The sequence below is a fragment of the Ochlerotatus camptorhynchus genome, unplaced genomic scaffold (assembly GCF_037179485.1).
Source record: "Ochlerotatus camptorhynchus isolate MF236.1 unplaced genomic scaffold, CSIRO-AGI_Acam_v1.1 ptg000282l, whole genome shotgun sequence".
Taxonomy (NCBI): domain Eukaryota; kingdom Metazoa; phylum Arthropoda; class Insecta; order Diptera; family Culicidae; genus Ochlerotatus; species Ochlerotatus camptorhynchus.
The window spans coordinates 508,751-523,227 of NW_027040771.1; the positions used below are offsets into that span (position 1 = coordinate 508,751).

At 41.3% G+C, this 14,477-nt stretch overlaps 1 protein-coding gene across 1 annotated transcript in view; it reads left to right on the top strand.

Annotated features, from left to right (window-relative positions):
- sr (stripe) overlaps positions 1–14,164 on the top strand; it is a 322,818-nt gene extending 308,654 nt beyond the window's left edge. The window contains exon 5 of the mRNA XM_065228095.1: positions 12,573–14,164. Coding sequence (XP_065084167.1) covers positions 12,573–14,158 — 1,586 coding nt within the window. The 3' untranslated portion in view covers positions 14,159–14,164. The remainder of the gene's footprint in view (positions 1–12,572) is intronic.
- Positions 14,165–14,477: the final 313 nt, after the last annotated feature.

Below are 14,477 nucleotides of genomic sequence, written 5' to 3' on the forward strand. Positions count from 1 at the left end.
TTTTTAAGACCATCAGAAATTCTATTATCGTATTACGTTGGTAAGGAATAATTCTCAAGACCATCATCTGATGAAAACTTCAAACGAAGACCATCAGATATGATCTTATCACACCAGGAGGACCAGGACTATAAGAAATTTAATCCTTCAGATATGCTCTCATCCAGTATTGGTATTGGTAGTTTCGGGTCGCGTTCGGATGTAAAGTAAAAATCATGAAACTCAAACTCACCACGGTCTAGGTAGAATTGTTGCTGGTGAGTTTTGTTAGTTTTATATTCGTAGCTACGATATCCGCTATCATCCACAGTTGCTTGCTTGTTGATTTTTGCCTACAAAAAGCAAGCGTGATCTTGGGCATTGGTGAGATTTGAGTGTTTGATATTTTCCCAACATTGCTCTCATCGTAATAGAATTATAAGGAATAATTCTTAGCACATTCAGTCATTTAGATCAGGGTGATCAAGAGTGATCCTGAAATTCTTTAGAATATCAAATATTATCAGAATGGCCACTGAACCAGGAATCGTATGCAACTGAGAAAAACCAGGAAATAGTCGGCCATTTGATCGGCATGATTCTAATTTTTTGAAACCTATAATAATCGAATTCTATTAATAAAAATGATAAGTTCGATGGATCAATCATTTCTTTTTGAATTCTGAAGATTTCTTCCGGCTCAAAATTCTTAACATTTTCACACTATAATAAAAATTAAACCTGAGGTTTGCCCCAGAATTAAAAAAAATGTTAAATTCAAGATCATGACAATTATCCAAAATAACACCAGTGAGAATCTCAAACAATTTCGAAGCCTCAATCACACGATATTTTGATAAATTTGCAATGTCCAATGTCTGGCATTGTTAACATGTTTGTTAATTTTAAAACCTTGAAATCTTTTCAAGTCACAGAATCTGCCAAATCCCTGCATGGTTTGAGTTTTGAGTTTACGTCCGGCGTATAGAAGATCACAGGTGATCCTTTTAGGCTTGGTTTCAAGATAGTAGTCATATCATCATTTAGTTGCTTGAAATGATGCGGATTATGCGGATGCTTAATTCACCTAGAATACTCCTCCGAATTCCCTTCGGATGCTGAAATTCCTTCTCATTTGCTTCATTGTTCGATAATTTATTTATTTGATAAGGCTCAACCGAATTAACTTTACAGAGCCGAGGATTCTTGTTCACTATACAATACATCTTAAAACTATAGTCAAAAGGTACAAAACAATAAACACTTGATCTTCAGCTATCCAATAAGCCTCCTCCATCAGAACGGGAGCTGCTTCCAGTGGTTTCATTGTATGGCAGTATCGCCAACGGGGTGAGAGCGCTTCCATTGCATCAATGGACGCAAAATGTGGTCATCACTCACACACTCATCACTAAACGGTTGTTTTCCAAAGTCGACGACGCATCGACCGACAGAACTGTTGATAAAACACAATTGTTGCTGCCGAGTAAACAGACGATCGTGTGACAGATATCGAGAGTGGCCTGTTTCTTTCTACAGCCGAGTGAACACTGGGATCTCATTTGCTTTAGAATGCCATGAAAAATAACCTTTTGAATTCTGGATTTTGCCTTAAATTCACTATTTAAATCTGCACAAGCATCCACAAGCTCCAGCATCCACAAATTAAAAATGGATGGGGATTCAATGTTATTGGATACCAAGCTTGATTTCTTCGAATTTATGTAATTTTCCGAGAGGAACATCGGACAAAATGGACAACTTCCTGTGCAGCTTGAGCAGCCAGCTCAATATGGGACCTACGCCATATGCCATAGTGCTTCCATTTCCCGGCCGTTTTTGGATAACCGGGAATCGGGAAACAGCTGATTGGTTCTTCCCAGGCATGGCCAGCAATCGGGAAATGCGGGTATCCAGTGACCAGATAGATTTTTCAGAATGTTTACTTCTGTTAAACGATCCACGAAGAATTATTACTTCTCCTGGAATTACTTACTTACTTTTCAGGAAGTTTTTTTCCGACCAAATGCGTCCGAAATTTTATTTCAGTGTCCCATAAAAATTTCGTCTAGAAGTCCTCCTTTTTTTTAAGACTTTATTAAAGTGATTTTTAACCGAATCATTACATAATAACTCCTTTTGATTACCTCTGCAAAAAATTTCTTTCGTGTTCCCTCTGTAGTTTCTCATAACTACCTTCAGAATTATCATATGGAAGATTTTTCCGAAATCTCCCCCAAAGCTTGTCCCGGTAGGCCTTTTAATTCCTTCCAGCATCGACTGGGGGTATCAGTTTTTTAACAACCTTCCGGTTTCCCCTAAAAGTTTCTTCTAACTGTCCCCTAAAACCTTTTTTCCAGGTAGCTTTTCTAACTTCACAGGAAGTTTCTTCCGAGTTTTGGAAGTTTCTCCAGACTTCCCTGTGATATGTTTTCCGGCATCTCTCAGATGTTGTATTTAAATCAAACTTAGTCTAAATTAGTCCAAGTGAAATACTCAAAGGTCATTTCTCGCTCCCTTGGAGATGACTTCTTCCTTATAAGATGACAAGTTCTTTGACAGAAGAAAATCGTTTCACGCTCCGGTGGAGTTGACTTCCCTAATAAACGGATATTTTTTCTCCTCTGCTCGGGGCCTAACACCACTGCGATTTAGTAATTTGATCTATTGTAGTATATCCCGTGTCCTTAGTTTAGTGCATGTCGTATTACTCCATCACTATTGAGAAATGATGAAGTATTCGATTTTTTTACGGTTGTCATTATTGCATTTATCGCAAGGATCCGACTCTAATTGAGAGGTCCTGCTCTTTATACCCTTCGAAGTGTTGAAACACCCTCCAAAGGCGCGCCCCTTTGTCAGTCAAAATTGGATTCCTTAGCAACAAAATTAAGGAATTACATTGATAATGACCATGCATCAGAACCCTAGTCTTAACCACTTCAAACTAGGGAACAACTAATAGAAGATTAGGAATCACATAGATGAAGACTAACTAACTCATTTTTTTCCTTGTTTCAAGATCATCCTCGGTGGGCAAAGCCGAGTCTTGTCACTATCAACAAGGCATAAAAAGTAACAAGGACTAATATGTGTTCCTTTGATTACTGAAAAATCCTGTTCCCCAAGTTTGAAGTAGTCAGGACTAGGAATCGGTGGTAGATCTTACATCCCGTAACGTACCACGAAAAGGTGATCTACCCACATTACGGGGCAATAAACGGATAACATACACTAACGATATCGTATATGGTTCGACCATACCACATAAAGTTTAGATGATATCCCGCATTGGTGGTTAGGCGCTTCTAATGGTTATTGTTTATACGGGTTCTTCCTTAACACATGAGCAGTTCTTTAACATGCTAAGGCCATCAATATATTATTGGAAATTTTCGGGTTATCATAAGTTTTATGTTTATTGCACTTTTGTAGTCATCTTGTACATCTCATCATCAATCAAACACTCATACAGTATCCCGGGCTAATCTCACAAAATCATGGCCGGACTATCGGGGTTTGACTCGCTAAACCAACTGTCAAATCCATACTAAAAAATCAAACAAAACAGATAGCATGCGGTAAACTGTATTGCTTATACATACATCGATATTGAAGGGACCATGGAGATATGGAGGGATCAAGATATAGAACAAGAAAAGCCTACTAGACCATTTGAAAGGACAAAGATAACTGTAGACATAGAGAAAAAAGTGGTCACATATCGAGATATAGAACATTGAGATATGGAGAGTTGACTGTGCATTACTTTCTGCGAAAGTGAGGATAACAATAAACAAACATTCTGTTTTGCTGGCGATGAGAGTGAGGATATCCAACTTTGCTCTAGAGAACGTGATTACGGTTGGCAATGGCAAAAAGGCTACCCCAATCATGCAATTTTTTGCATTTGAATATAAATTTAAAATATGTTTGCTGCACTTGCCAACACCTGGTCTATTTATATGTAATCACCCTTCATGATCACGATATCCAATCACGTAAACAATAACGTTAGAAGCTTTAACTTTTCGTTCGAAGCAATGATATGTTTTTATGAAATTTTAATATAACTGAAGAACATCAAATTATCTAAATTAGACAAATTTATTTTTATATTTGATCAGTATAGAGCTTCTGTACAGAGCCGAAAGTTGCTGAATTTGCTAATGAGCTGAATTCAAGTTTATAATAGGAATTAAAAAAAAAAACCTTTTTGTTGGATTTAATACACTGCCCTGTGCGGCATAACAGTCCCATTAGCATTTTTGGCGATTATGAGTTATACATTGGAATCGATTGTCAAGTACCATCACTTTACAATGTACACGAAAAAAATCCTACTTTGTTCAGAAAATGTCGCGAAAAATAACAAAACTATGTTGTCCCATCCATAAGAGCCCATGGAGAAAAAAATCTTCAACCGCGTTTTTCTCAGCTTGCTGTTTTAACGAATGGGACAACTATGCTGAAAAGGGCAGTACAGTTCCATACCATTCATTTGCGACACCAAAGAGCTCACGCCAAACTGACGTGTCGCAAAATTCTGTGCAATATCTATTCGGCCAAACCTCTGCTGCAAAACATCCATTCGGTCAAACGTCCATATGCCAAACGGGGTATCAGAATTTGGCAAGCCTTGGAGTGAACAATAACGGTTTCAAACTTAATTAGTACAATTACGAACCCGTTTTTGCTTACAGTGCACTATTACCAACGGGTGGAAACTAACGATTTTCAGTTGGCTCAATACTTGACTAGCCTGTGGGTCCCAACTACATCTGTGAGCGTACCCCATTCCATGCTTGGCATGCACAGTAAACATACCAACTGCTCATTTGTTAATAACTTTTCATTCAGTTGTTGAAATCTGTTTTTCTTTAAAGTAATTGATAGATTAGGATCATAGTTTACTATAGATATGGAAAGAGTAGGTAAATCTTAACATTTGAATCAACACCAATAAATTGTTACACTTAAAGTCCGAGATGTGCAGCGAGCATTTCTCACTCAATTTTTACAACGCAAAAACAAATAAAGATTATTACTAGAATTAAAATCTACTTTTGTTTTATGTATCTATAACAAGCTTATACTCTATTCTATCTACTGCTTCAAAAAGTACTGTGTTTCATCAACTGTGTGCAAAGTTATTAGCAAATGAGCAGTTCGTGACCAAAACTGTGTATGCCAAGCATGCCCCATTCTAGTCAAAATTCTAGTAATACACTACACACTTAGAAAAATTAATGTAAATGTAGGTGCTCTGAGACTGAAATATACGAGCGTCAATTTTGACATAAAATTGAGTCATAATAGACGCAAAATTCAGTTCAATCAAACGTACTTTCGAATTTTGAATTCCGGGATGAATTGAGCAAAATAAATCAGTGGATCCGTCAAAGTAAACATGCATTTACTTTCTCAACTGCATAGATAACAATAATGTGAATAAAAGTGCACAGGTTTTTGTGACAGTGATAACGCCCAAAATAATGTTGTCAATATCGTATGAAATCACTCAGCGCTGATAGCAGCTATTGTTTCGGTGTGCTTTGTTCATTGTCTGCAGCTCGGTCGGATGAAGCAATAATTCCATGGTGGTGCACAGCGTTGCCAGTATTCCAGATTTATCTGGATTTTCCAGATTTTTAGTCATCTTGCCAGATACACAGACAGACCACGTATATTTCCAGATTTTTTAAATATGTTCCAGATTTTCCCAGATTTTTTAAACATGCATTAACAATATCACTGCAATTGATTTAAACTCTAATAAAAAAAAAAACAAACTTGCCACTTTAATTATTAAAGGCCATTAACGTTGGACATTATTGGAATTTTAAGGTAATTCTGAAAATAATTCACAGTTAAGTGTGAGGCGAATTCTTTATGAAATCAAAGGAAAATTTCTAGCTACTTCTGAGTAGAATTACATCCATCTCTTTGGGCTTCGGGGTCGTGCAGCATAACTCATCATTTAGGCGTATTGTGAGTGCCACGAAGTGAGGGTTCGATTCCCGGTGCAAATTTTGGCAACCTGAAAATTTCCCTACTGGTCTAATTGGTGTGGTGTGTTGTCCGTTGTCTAGTGTAAAATATTCAGTCTGTGCCTCTGGTTGAAGAAGGTGTCAATTTTCTTGTCAACTCTGATGACAATTACATGGAGATTTTTTCAATAAAAGAAATACAATCCCGAAGATAAATCATAGAAAATTCTTATGATGAAACTTAAGGAGTATGCTGATACAAATCGTGAGAATAATTTCAAAGGAATTCTCTTCAATGTTTATATGGAGATTGATTTTAATAAAATTTTAAGCGCGATTTCTGGGAGACTTTCAAAACCATTTTGGCAAAGTACCTGAGGATTTCAAAACAATTCTGACCTTACCTTCAGAGCAGTTAAAAGGAAATTATCGGATAGGTCTGAGAAGAGTGTGACGGTCCTTCTGAAGAGTGTACCAAGGAAATTGTTAAGAATATTTTAAGAATTTCATAGAGAAAAATGGACACAAAATTGATCCAAATTATGCCAGTTCAAGGGAGTTGTGGAATTAGAGAGTGAGTTATAAGATATTACAAGAGGTAATGCTAAGAACTCTTAGAATGTTACTGGAAAAGTTTAGATATTTTCAAGATTATTTTAGGGGAATATACAAAAGAAATATGATGGAATTCTAGGATGATTCAAATTGAACCAAAAAAAGGCGAAGATATCCTGTGAAGGGTTTCAAGAAAATTCAGACGAACAAAGAAATTCATGATCTGGGATATAAATTCGGGAATTTAGAATCATTGCAAGATCCTGATACTTCAAAAATGAAACAATCATACTTTCATTTTAGTAATATAATAAAATTATTCTTTGGCATAAAATTATTCGTAATGGTCATGCGAATAAGAGTGTGTGAGAGTTCCACGATGTTAGGCTTTGATTCCCACTTCAGTCCAGTGAATTTTGCTTCAAAATAAAATTACCTACTGGTCTGCTGGGTGTTGTGTGTTGTATGCTGTCAAGAATTAAACTGTTAATCTGATTAACCTCAGAGTAATATTAGAATTATTTAGAACAAATAAAATCTTTAAATTCTGGTACTGCATCAAAAAGTAAGGACTACATCGACTATTAGTTCAAAAAATCCATCCCATCAAATTTCCTTGATTCTTTGCTTCTCATTCTTTTGAAAAAAAAGTTACAGATTTAAATACAATTCTAGCAATATTTTCTGCTGTTTTTTACCCACATTTGGCTCAATTTTTGAAATGCCACGTAATAGATATTTGAACTTTTTGGGCACACTTTTCAACTTTTGTATGATTTTAGCAATGCTTGCAAGTTATTTGCTTTATATAATTTGTTTAAACATGTAATTTATAACCATTCTAGTACTTTAAATAAATTCCAGATGATCATACTGATCTATTTTTACAGGAGATTGGCACATCACTTTGATTTCAATAGCATTATGTTAAAAAGAGGATTTGTTTGGAGCATTCCTGATTTTTCCAGATTTTATATTTTACCTGGTCCAGATTTTTCTGAAAATGACCTGGCAACGCGGGTGGTGCAAGTAAAAAATTCGATTATATTTGACTTTCATAGTGAAGCCCATCATGCGAGTTACGGATCGCAGAATGGATATAAAAGCAGGGGATGGACGAACCGGCGGCTGAAATCAAGCCAGAGTAAAAAAAATGCAAAGCTCAATCAAATGTATAAGACCATTTCAAATTCGCTTCTATTCAGCAGACGCAATCAGATCTTAAAAATATGAAGTCATGGCTTAATCTACTCAAGAAACAAACAAAATGCCAACAACTGACTCGAGGATTCCTTTCATCATCGATGGAATTTCATATTTTTTTTTTTTGCACTCACATTCGGATATTGAAAGCTCTTTTCCTCCAAACGAATCCCCCGCCGAATTGCCGGGCATCCAACGCAATGAGTATGACGGACCTAACCTCGTCCGTTAGTTCGTTTGTTCGGATGGAGATTCGTACTCACACACTAACAGGGCATTCGCTTCGGCTTTTAATTTATGCTGATAGTGTAATTTATGTTTTCGATATTCCTCCTCCCCGCACAGCATCTTTTTCGCCGCCGGAGCCAACGCGCACCCAAGTCAATGTTTTGATGATGTTGTCGATTTAAAACGAAACCTCTATAACTCCACCAGATCCATTCGAATCTCAACCTTTAAGGCTTGGATCGCACTGCGCGCTCACACCGGAAATGGCCATCAACGCAACGCGTGCGAGCCCACAGTTGCCGGGATTTGTCGGGGAAGAAATTTGGAGCTTAACCATCTGTCCCGAGCTTTGATGGACAACAATCCTGCCGAGCAGGCACACGCGAGGTGGTTGTCCATCATAAAAAAAAAGAAGCAGACTGTGCGCGGAGGGTTGGGCGTCGGGAATTAGTGTCATAATTATGTCGGGTGAAGACTAATTTAAAAATCTGTCCATCACGGGGCTTTTGGGCTCCAAGAGCGTTTGTTTTGAAACGGACGATAATCATTGGTTTCGGGCGGGCAAATGTGCGAGACTATTTAGTTGAGTTGTTCTGACTGAGGGTGACCTCCTCCTTCTTCCAATTATCGCAAGCGGTTGCGGTGGAATGTCCGCACTGCGGATTGTGACATTTCTTCGTGGTGCTTGGAAAGCATCAGGTTTGAAAAATGGACCGAATAGGAAGGTGTGGGGATTCCAAGATGAGTTATGGTTATGAAACGAATGTCTATTAATAGGTCCCCCTCCCCGTCCAAAGCAGCAAAAGTGTCTTGCGGGACGGGTGGCTATGGGAGTGCGTGTGTGACAGAGAATTATGTGCCAAAGCGGGACCTCACTCGCTCCCCCTCTCGGAACTGGAGTGTGTCTAGAGAATTAATTCATAAATTATGCTGATGAACGAGGTAAGATTCGGACCGGGCCGCGTAAGTGTGTATATTTGGACCGGGCATGCCAGGGATCATTCTCTTCCGTCGTCGTCGTCGTCGTCGTACGGCTGCTGCGAAGGTGCGACAGCCAACTCTTCTTACACTTTATCGCTGAGCGTTCTTTTGTAGCTCTTAAGAGTTTCTTCTTTCCCGGGGTGGTGTATTTTTAATATTTTGTTCCCTTTTTCTTGTTCTTGTTACTGATGGGTTCGCGTCGTTGTTGTTTCGAACGGCGCGCGAGCGTCGTTGATGGCTTTGTAGGGTGTGGAACGAAGTCTCGGGTGTGATACGGCAAACAGGTTTTACGGTGGGCTTTCGCCTGATTGTGTGTGGCAGCAGCCTGGACGAGACGGAACGGAACACGGGCGGTAAAGCGAATGAGGGAGAATCACTTATTGTGTCTGGGCTCCTCGACAGATCTCTATGAACTTGAAGGAGGAGGAAGATCATCACGACTCGGAACGCACCTCTTCCGCTGTTTTGAGTAAGTCGAATAATGAAAAGTGCATTCGCATCATCATCGTCATCATCCACTCCCGGAACGGTGATACCAGCCAGCGCTGACAACACCGGGATTGCTCGTGTAAATACACTGGCGAATAAAGATATGCGCAATTTCACTGCGGCTGAAAATTGTTTGAACAATATTGATCGCTAAGCTCGCTGAACTTGAGCAGTTCTAGCGAGCTTTTCGTCAAATAGGTGTTAAAGAATGTAATTTTTTAACCCTCGAATGCACTGAAATTTCGCCCACCACTGTACTGATTGGGATTCTAATTTATTCCACTTTTAATATGCTGTCACTTTAAGAACGTATTCAATCATATCTGACCGAGGAGCGCAGTAGCAGCAGCAGCAACAGCAACTTTGCAATAGGGACCGATAGAAGGCTGATGAGTCAGGTTTTGACATTGTGTTATATCAGGTACCGAACCCGGGGGCCACACCTGGGATGACGGTGTGAGTTCACCGTGATCCTCGGGAACCCGTTCCCAGCTTGGGAAAGGATTGTAGCCGCCGGGCGGAGCGGGCAAACGATGCAGTCCGTCAGCGGAAGGAAGATAAATTTAAAAATAAATTATTACATATGCTGAATGATCAGCTGCTTTGCCTAAGATGACGACGACGTAGGGACCAGAGACCAGGGAAAGGGCTCGCCCTCTTCTTGAGATTGCAGTGTGTCTTTCTGGCGCGTAATAAAGTCATAAATATGACGCGCTAGTAATTTAGAACGTTTTTAAGTGCGGTCCCGTTATGATTGCACTCAGCTGTTGGTTGTGCTTGGGTTGTTCGTTTTTCGTTTATGGTTGTATGTGTGATTATAACGCAAAAATGGACAATGTCCGAGCGATAAGATACGGGGTCATTTTTGGAGAGAGAGAAGTTCATGTTTTGGACGATAAATCTTGATACACATATGACAAGCTTCATTAAATTGAGCGAGTGTTTTTTTATGAGTTCCCATTTGTCAAAGAATAATTTGAATAGTGTGATTAACAATTAATTACTTCTTCTAGCAGTTTTAGGGCAACTAGAGATTTTGGAAAAACGAAGAAATTAACTTCAGCATTTGTTTTGGAAAACATAAACATGCTGCAAAAATTTAGAAATACTGCTCCATGGTAATGATCTAGTGGTAGGAAATGTCATGGTTCATGTTGAAGATATGCAAATTTCAGCGATCAATTTTTATCGCGAGTGAACTGTGCTCGTGAACGAAACAAAGGGCGTAGTCAGGGTTCGAAAAATAGAGGGGTAATTATGGCTGATTTTTGCAACACATAAAAGTAGCTGAAATCGCAAAAGAATTTTCAAGTCCTAATATCAATACAATTTGATATTTGTACACACTTTAAAACAAAAATACTTGAGCATATACCCATTTTACCCATTGAGAATTGCATATTTGTGAAATCGGTGACAGTTATTCTGAATCACCCTGTAGCATTGATAACACCATGAAAAACAATGGCAATTTCGATTGAAAATAAACCTGTAAAGTCAATTTAGTGTGCCAGTTTGCGTGGGCAAGAGTTTTCTTACATGTTTCAATGGTTTTATCAAATCTGTGCGGGTCTTATGAAAATTGCATTTCAATGCTGAATTTCTTGTATTACTTCGCACGTTACAACCATCATTATTTGTCAGTAAGCGACATCTGGCAGCAGTTTTTGCGGCAATTCTTCAATCGGACACTTCACTGACAATGTACTGACAGAAAATACTAGCCAGCGTTGGTGACCGACAAGCAAGCATTGAGTTAAATTTTCAGCTCTACACGGCTTATGGATGGTGAGACTTGCGCCTCTCAAATTGTTAATTGATTTTGCAGATGATGGTTCACTGAATCTTCTCCTCTTATCCTTCCAAATACTTTGAACCAATAACAGAAGTTCTAGAGCAACCGGCAGCTATTTGTACGTATCAATGCAACAGGTAGCTCCACCCACTATGGATCAACCCTCTATCATCCATCCGTCCGTTGTTTTTGATAAAGATTTATACTTTTCCATGCTGCAACTCGACCTACTCCGCGCCTCATCATCCAACAACAGCGTAATATTACGAATAACAAAAACACACAACAGCGATCCTCATCATCATCATCGTCATCATCATTTCACAGTCCATGCTCTGGACTGGTCCAAAACTACAACCGCAAAACCAAACCAGACACCGGGTCCTGATCTTGGGATGGAAACGACGACGACGACGACGATGGCAGCTCGTGAAACCTAATTAGAACCCTCCGGTTTTAATTACCGATTCGACTGATTTATTCCTACTGCCTGCGCCCGGTAGCCATCATTGCCATCATCTTTCTCTGGGACCGCCGTTTCACTACATCAGCATCACTGCGCGCGATCAGGTCCATAGCCGGTCCGTCGAGATCGCGTATCGCTGGATTGCCAGCTGTTTGCTACTGTTAACTGCGGCACACAATGATGATGATAAAAAGCAGTAGTTGAGCGAGTGGCCCCGGTTGAGAGCATCTTTCATAACAAACTTGCTTCCAGTGAGTCTCTTATCTTGGAAGAGTGTGAATAAGCACTTTTTGCCTTCGGTTTAGGTTCTAAATTGAAACGAAGGAAGTGACTGTTTAGCGTGCTCGCAGTTGCCCAGTTGATACTCAGCAAACTCACTTTTGCTTTCTTCTGGACTTTTGCCACGCCGAAATGTAACAAAGTACACAATCAATTAATTGTTAACATCCAGCTAATTGAAGAACTGGTAGTGTCACTAGAAACCGAAGGAAGTGATTTTATTACCCTGTTATGCTAACAAGAGCACCGACTCTGGACGAGCAAGAACGAAGCGGGAAAACATTCGAACGAAATCAATAAAACCAGCCAAAGACAAGGCGTAAAAATCATGCACCGAGTGAGATTTAAATTTATTTTAATTTTATGCACAAAACGGAAACAGAATTTCGAATGCTGTCAAATTAAAAATGACCCCCTCGTCCTCTCGCGCTTTCGCGCGCACGCTCTCTATCTCTCTTTATCTCTTGCTCTCTGTGCAAAGCTTTCGATTGGAATTTATAGGTGGCACTTTGTCTTAATTATAAATTTAAATATGTAAGAGGTTAGAACCCCGACCAATATGATTCAAAAACTTTCGTTTTCTTGTTTTCCCTTTCCCAACGAACAGGATCCATCGAGTCGGACGATCTCTCGCTGGAACCCCAACCTGTATCCAGTCCGTGCGCAAGCCTGTGCAGTCCGACGAAACAGGAACGCAGCACCCCCCAATCGGTGGTCATCGAGGAAGAGGCTAGCAATACCAGCAGCAACGCAATGTACCCTTCACATCACCCCGCAGGGGCGCATTCTTCGTCACATCACAGCAACAGCGTCAGCCAAGAGATGCATCACGATCACTCCATGGAGCACGAAGACACCAAGATCTCCTATCGGGGTATCTTCACCACTACGGCCGGTCCCGGTATGGGACTGCAGACAGCAACCGGTTCGCAGCTCTCGATCATGTCCGGTCAGATGTCTCCGACGTCTGGCCTCAGTGGTTGGGGTCTACCCAGCCCGGACAAGAGCCTATTTCAGCCACCGATGTTCGGCCTGCTCGGTCCTGGACCTCAAAGCTCAGCTCAAGCTCACTTTGCTGTAGCTCAACAGTCCGCTGCTCAAACCCCGTCTCCGGCGGGACATCATCAGCACCCCTCCCATCACTATAGCACAGACGAACGAACTCATCAGCAGGTAGAACTACTTGGTCTGAACATGGACTGTCCCAGTATCATCCTTAAGCAACCACCCAGCTATGCCAGTTGCGTACCTTCGCTGGACATGCAAGCTCAACAACAACAAGCCCAAGAAATGCATCAGTACTCTCGCAGCCAAGCCTTGGGCATGGGTCAAACCCCTAAATATCAATGGCTAGACTCACCCGTCGAGTACGGCAGTCCCCAGCACAATGTAGTCATCCCCGGTCCTTCATCGACCTCCTCAACCGGCATTATTCCCAAGCAGGAACCATTCAGCTCATCCCAGTGCCCGGACGTCAGCCAGCTTAGCCAGTTGACGCCACAGCAGCAGGCTCAATACGCAGTTCAGCTTGCCGAGTACAATCCATCCACAAGCAAAGGCCACGAGATACTCAATCAGGTGTACCAGCAGTGCCCGATGCCATTGAAGCTAGTCCCAGTGAAACCGCGAAAGTACCCCAACCGCCCGAGCAAGACTCCCGTTCATGAGCGGCCGTACGCCTGCCCGGTGGAAAACTGCGATCGGAGATTCTCGCGATCGGACGAACTCACCAGACATATCAGAATCCACACCGGACAGAAACCGTTCCAGTGCCGGATTTGCATGCGATCCTTCAGCCGATCAGACCACCTAACCACCCACATTCGGACGCATACCGGTGAGAAACCGTTCTCCTGCGATATCTGCGGCCGCAAATTTGCCCGGTCGGACGAGAAAAAACGCCACGCCAAGGTTCACCTGAAGCAGCGGATAAAGAAGGAGAAGAACAGCCACGGCACCAGCAGTAGCAACAGTGCAAACAACAACAACAACAACAACAGTAGCAGTAGTCATCACCTTAATCAGCAACAGCAACAGCAGCAGCAACAACAACAACAACATCATCACCTATCGGCTGCCCAGCAGCAACACCACCACCATCATCACCCGGCCAGTCTTCACTCACACCACCTCCTCCATGACGACATTAGCGGTATTCCGATTGTGTCCTCCTCCAGTGCGGCCAGCTTGTAGACCGAACTTTCGTCGATAGACGTTATGCGTTTGAATGATCCCCAGATAGAGCTAGTACACGACGATCCGTTCATGGGCTACATCGAAACGGCTCGACCCGGTTCCAGCGGAACGACATCATCTCATCGCCGACGCGCACCGCTGGATTCGATTGCCGATGGCGAAGACACTCCTTCCGTGGTGGACGATGCCGACGAAGACGTCGACGTAGGCGAGGAAAGCAGTAGACATCCTCCACCGCCGCCACCGCCACCGCCACCCAGCGTTAGTGTTAGTGCCAGCAACAATAGGGATAATGACGGCGCAACCGCCTCCGATC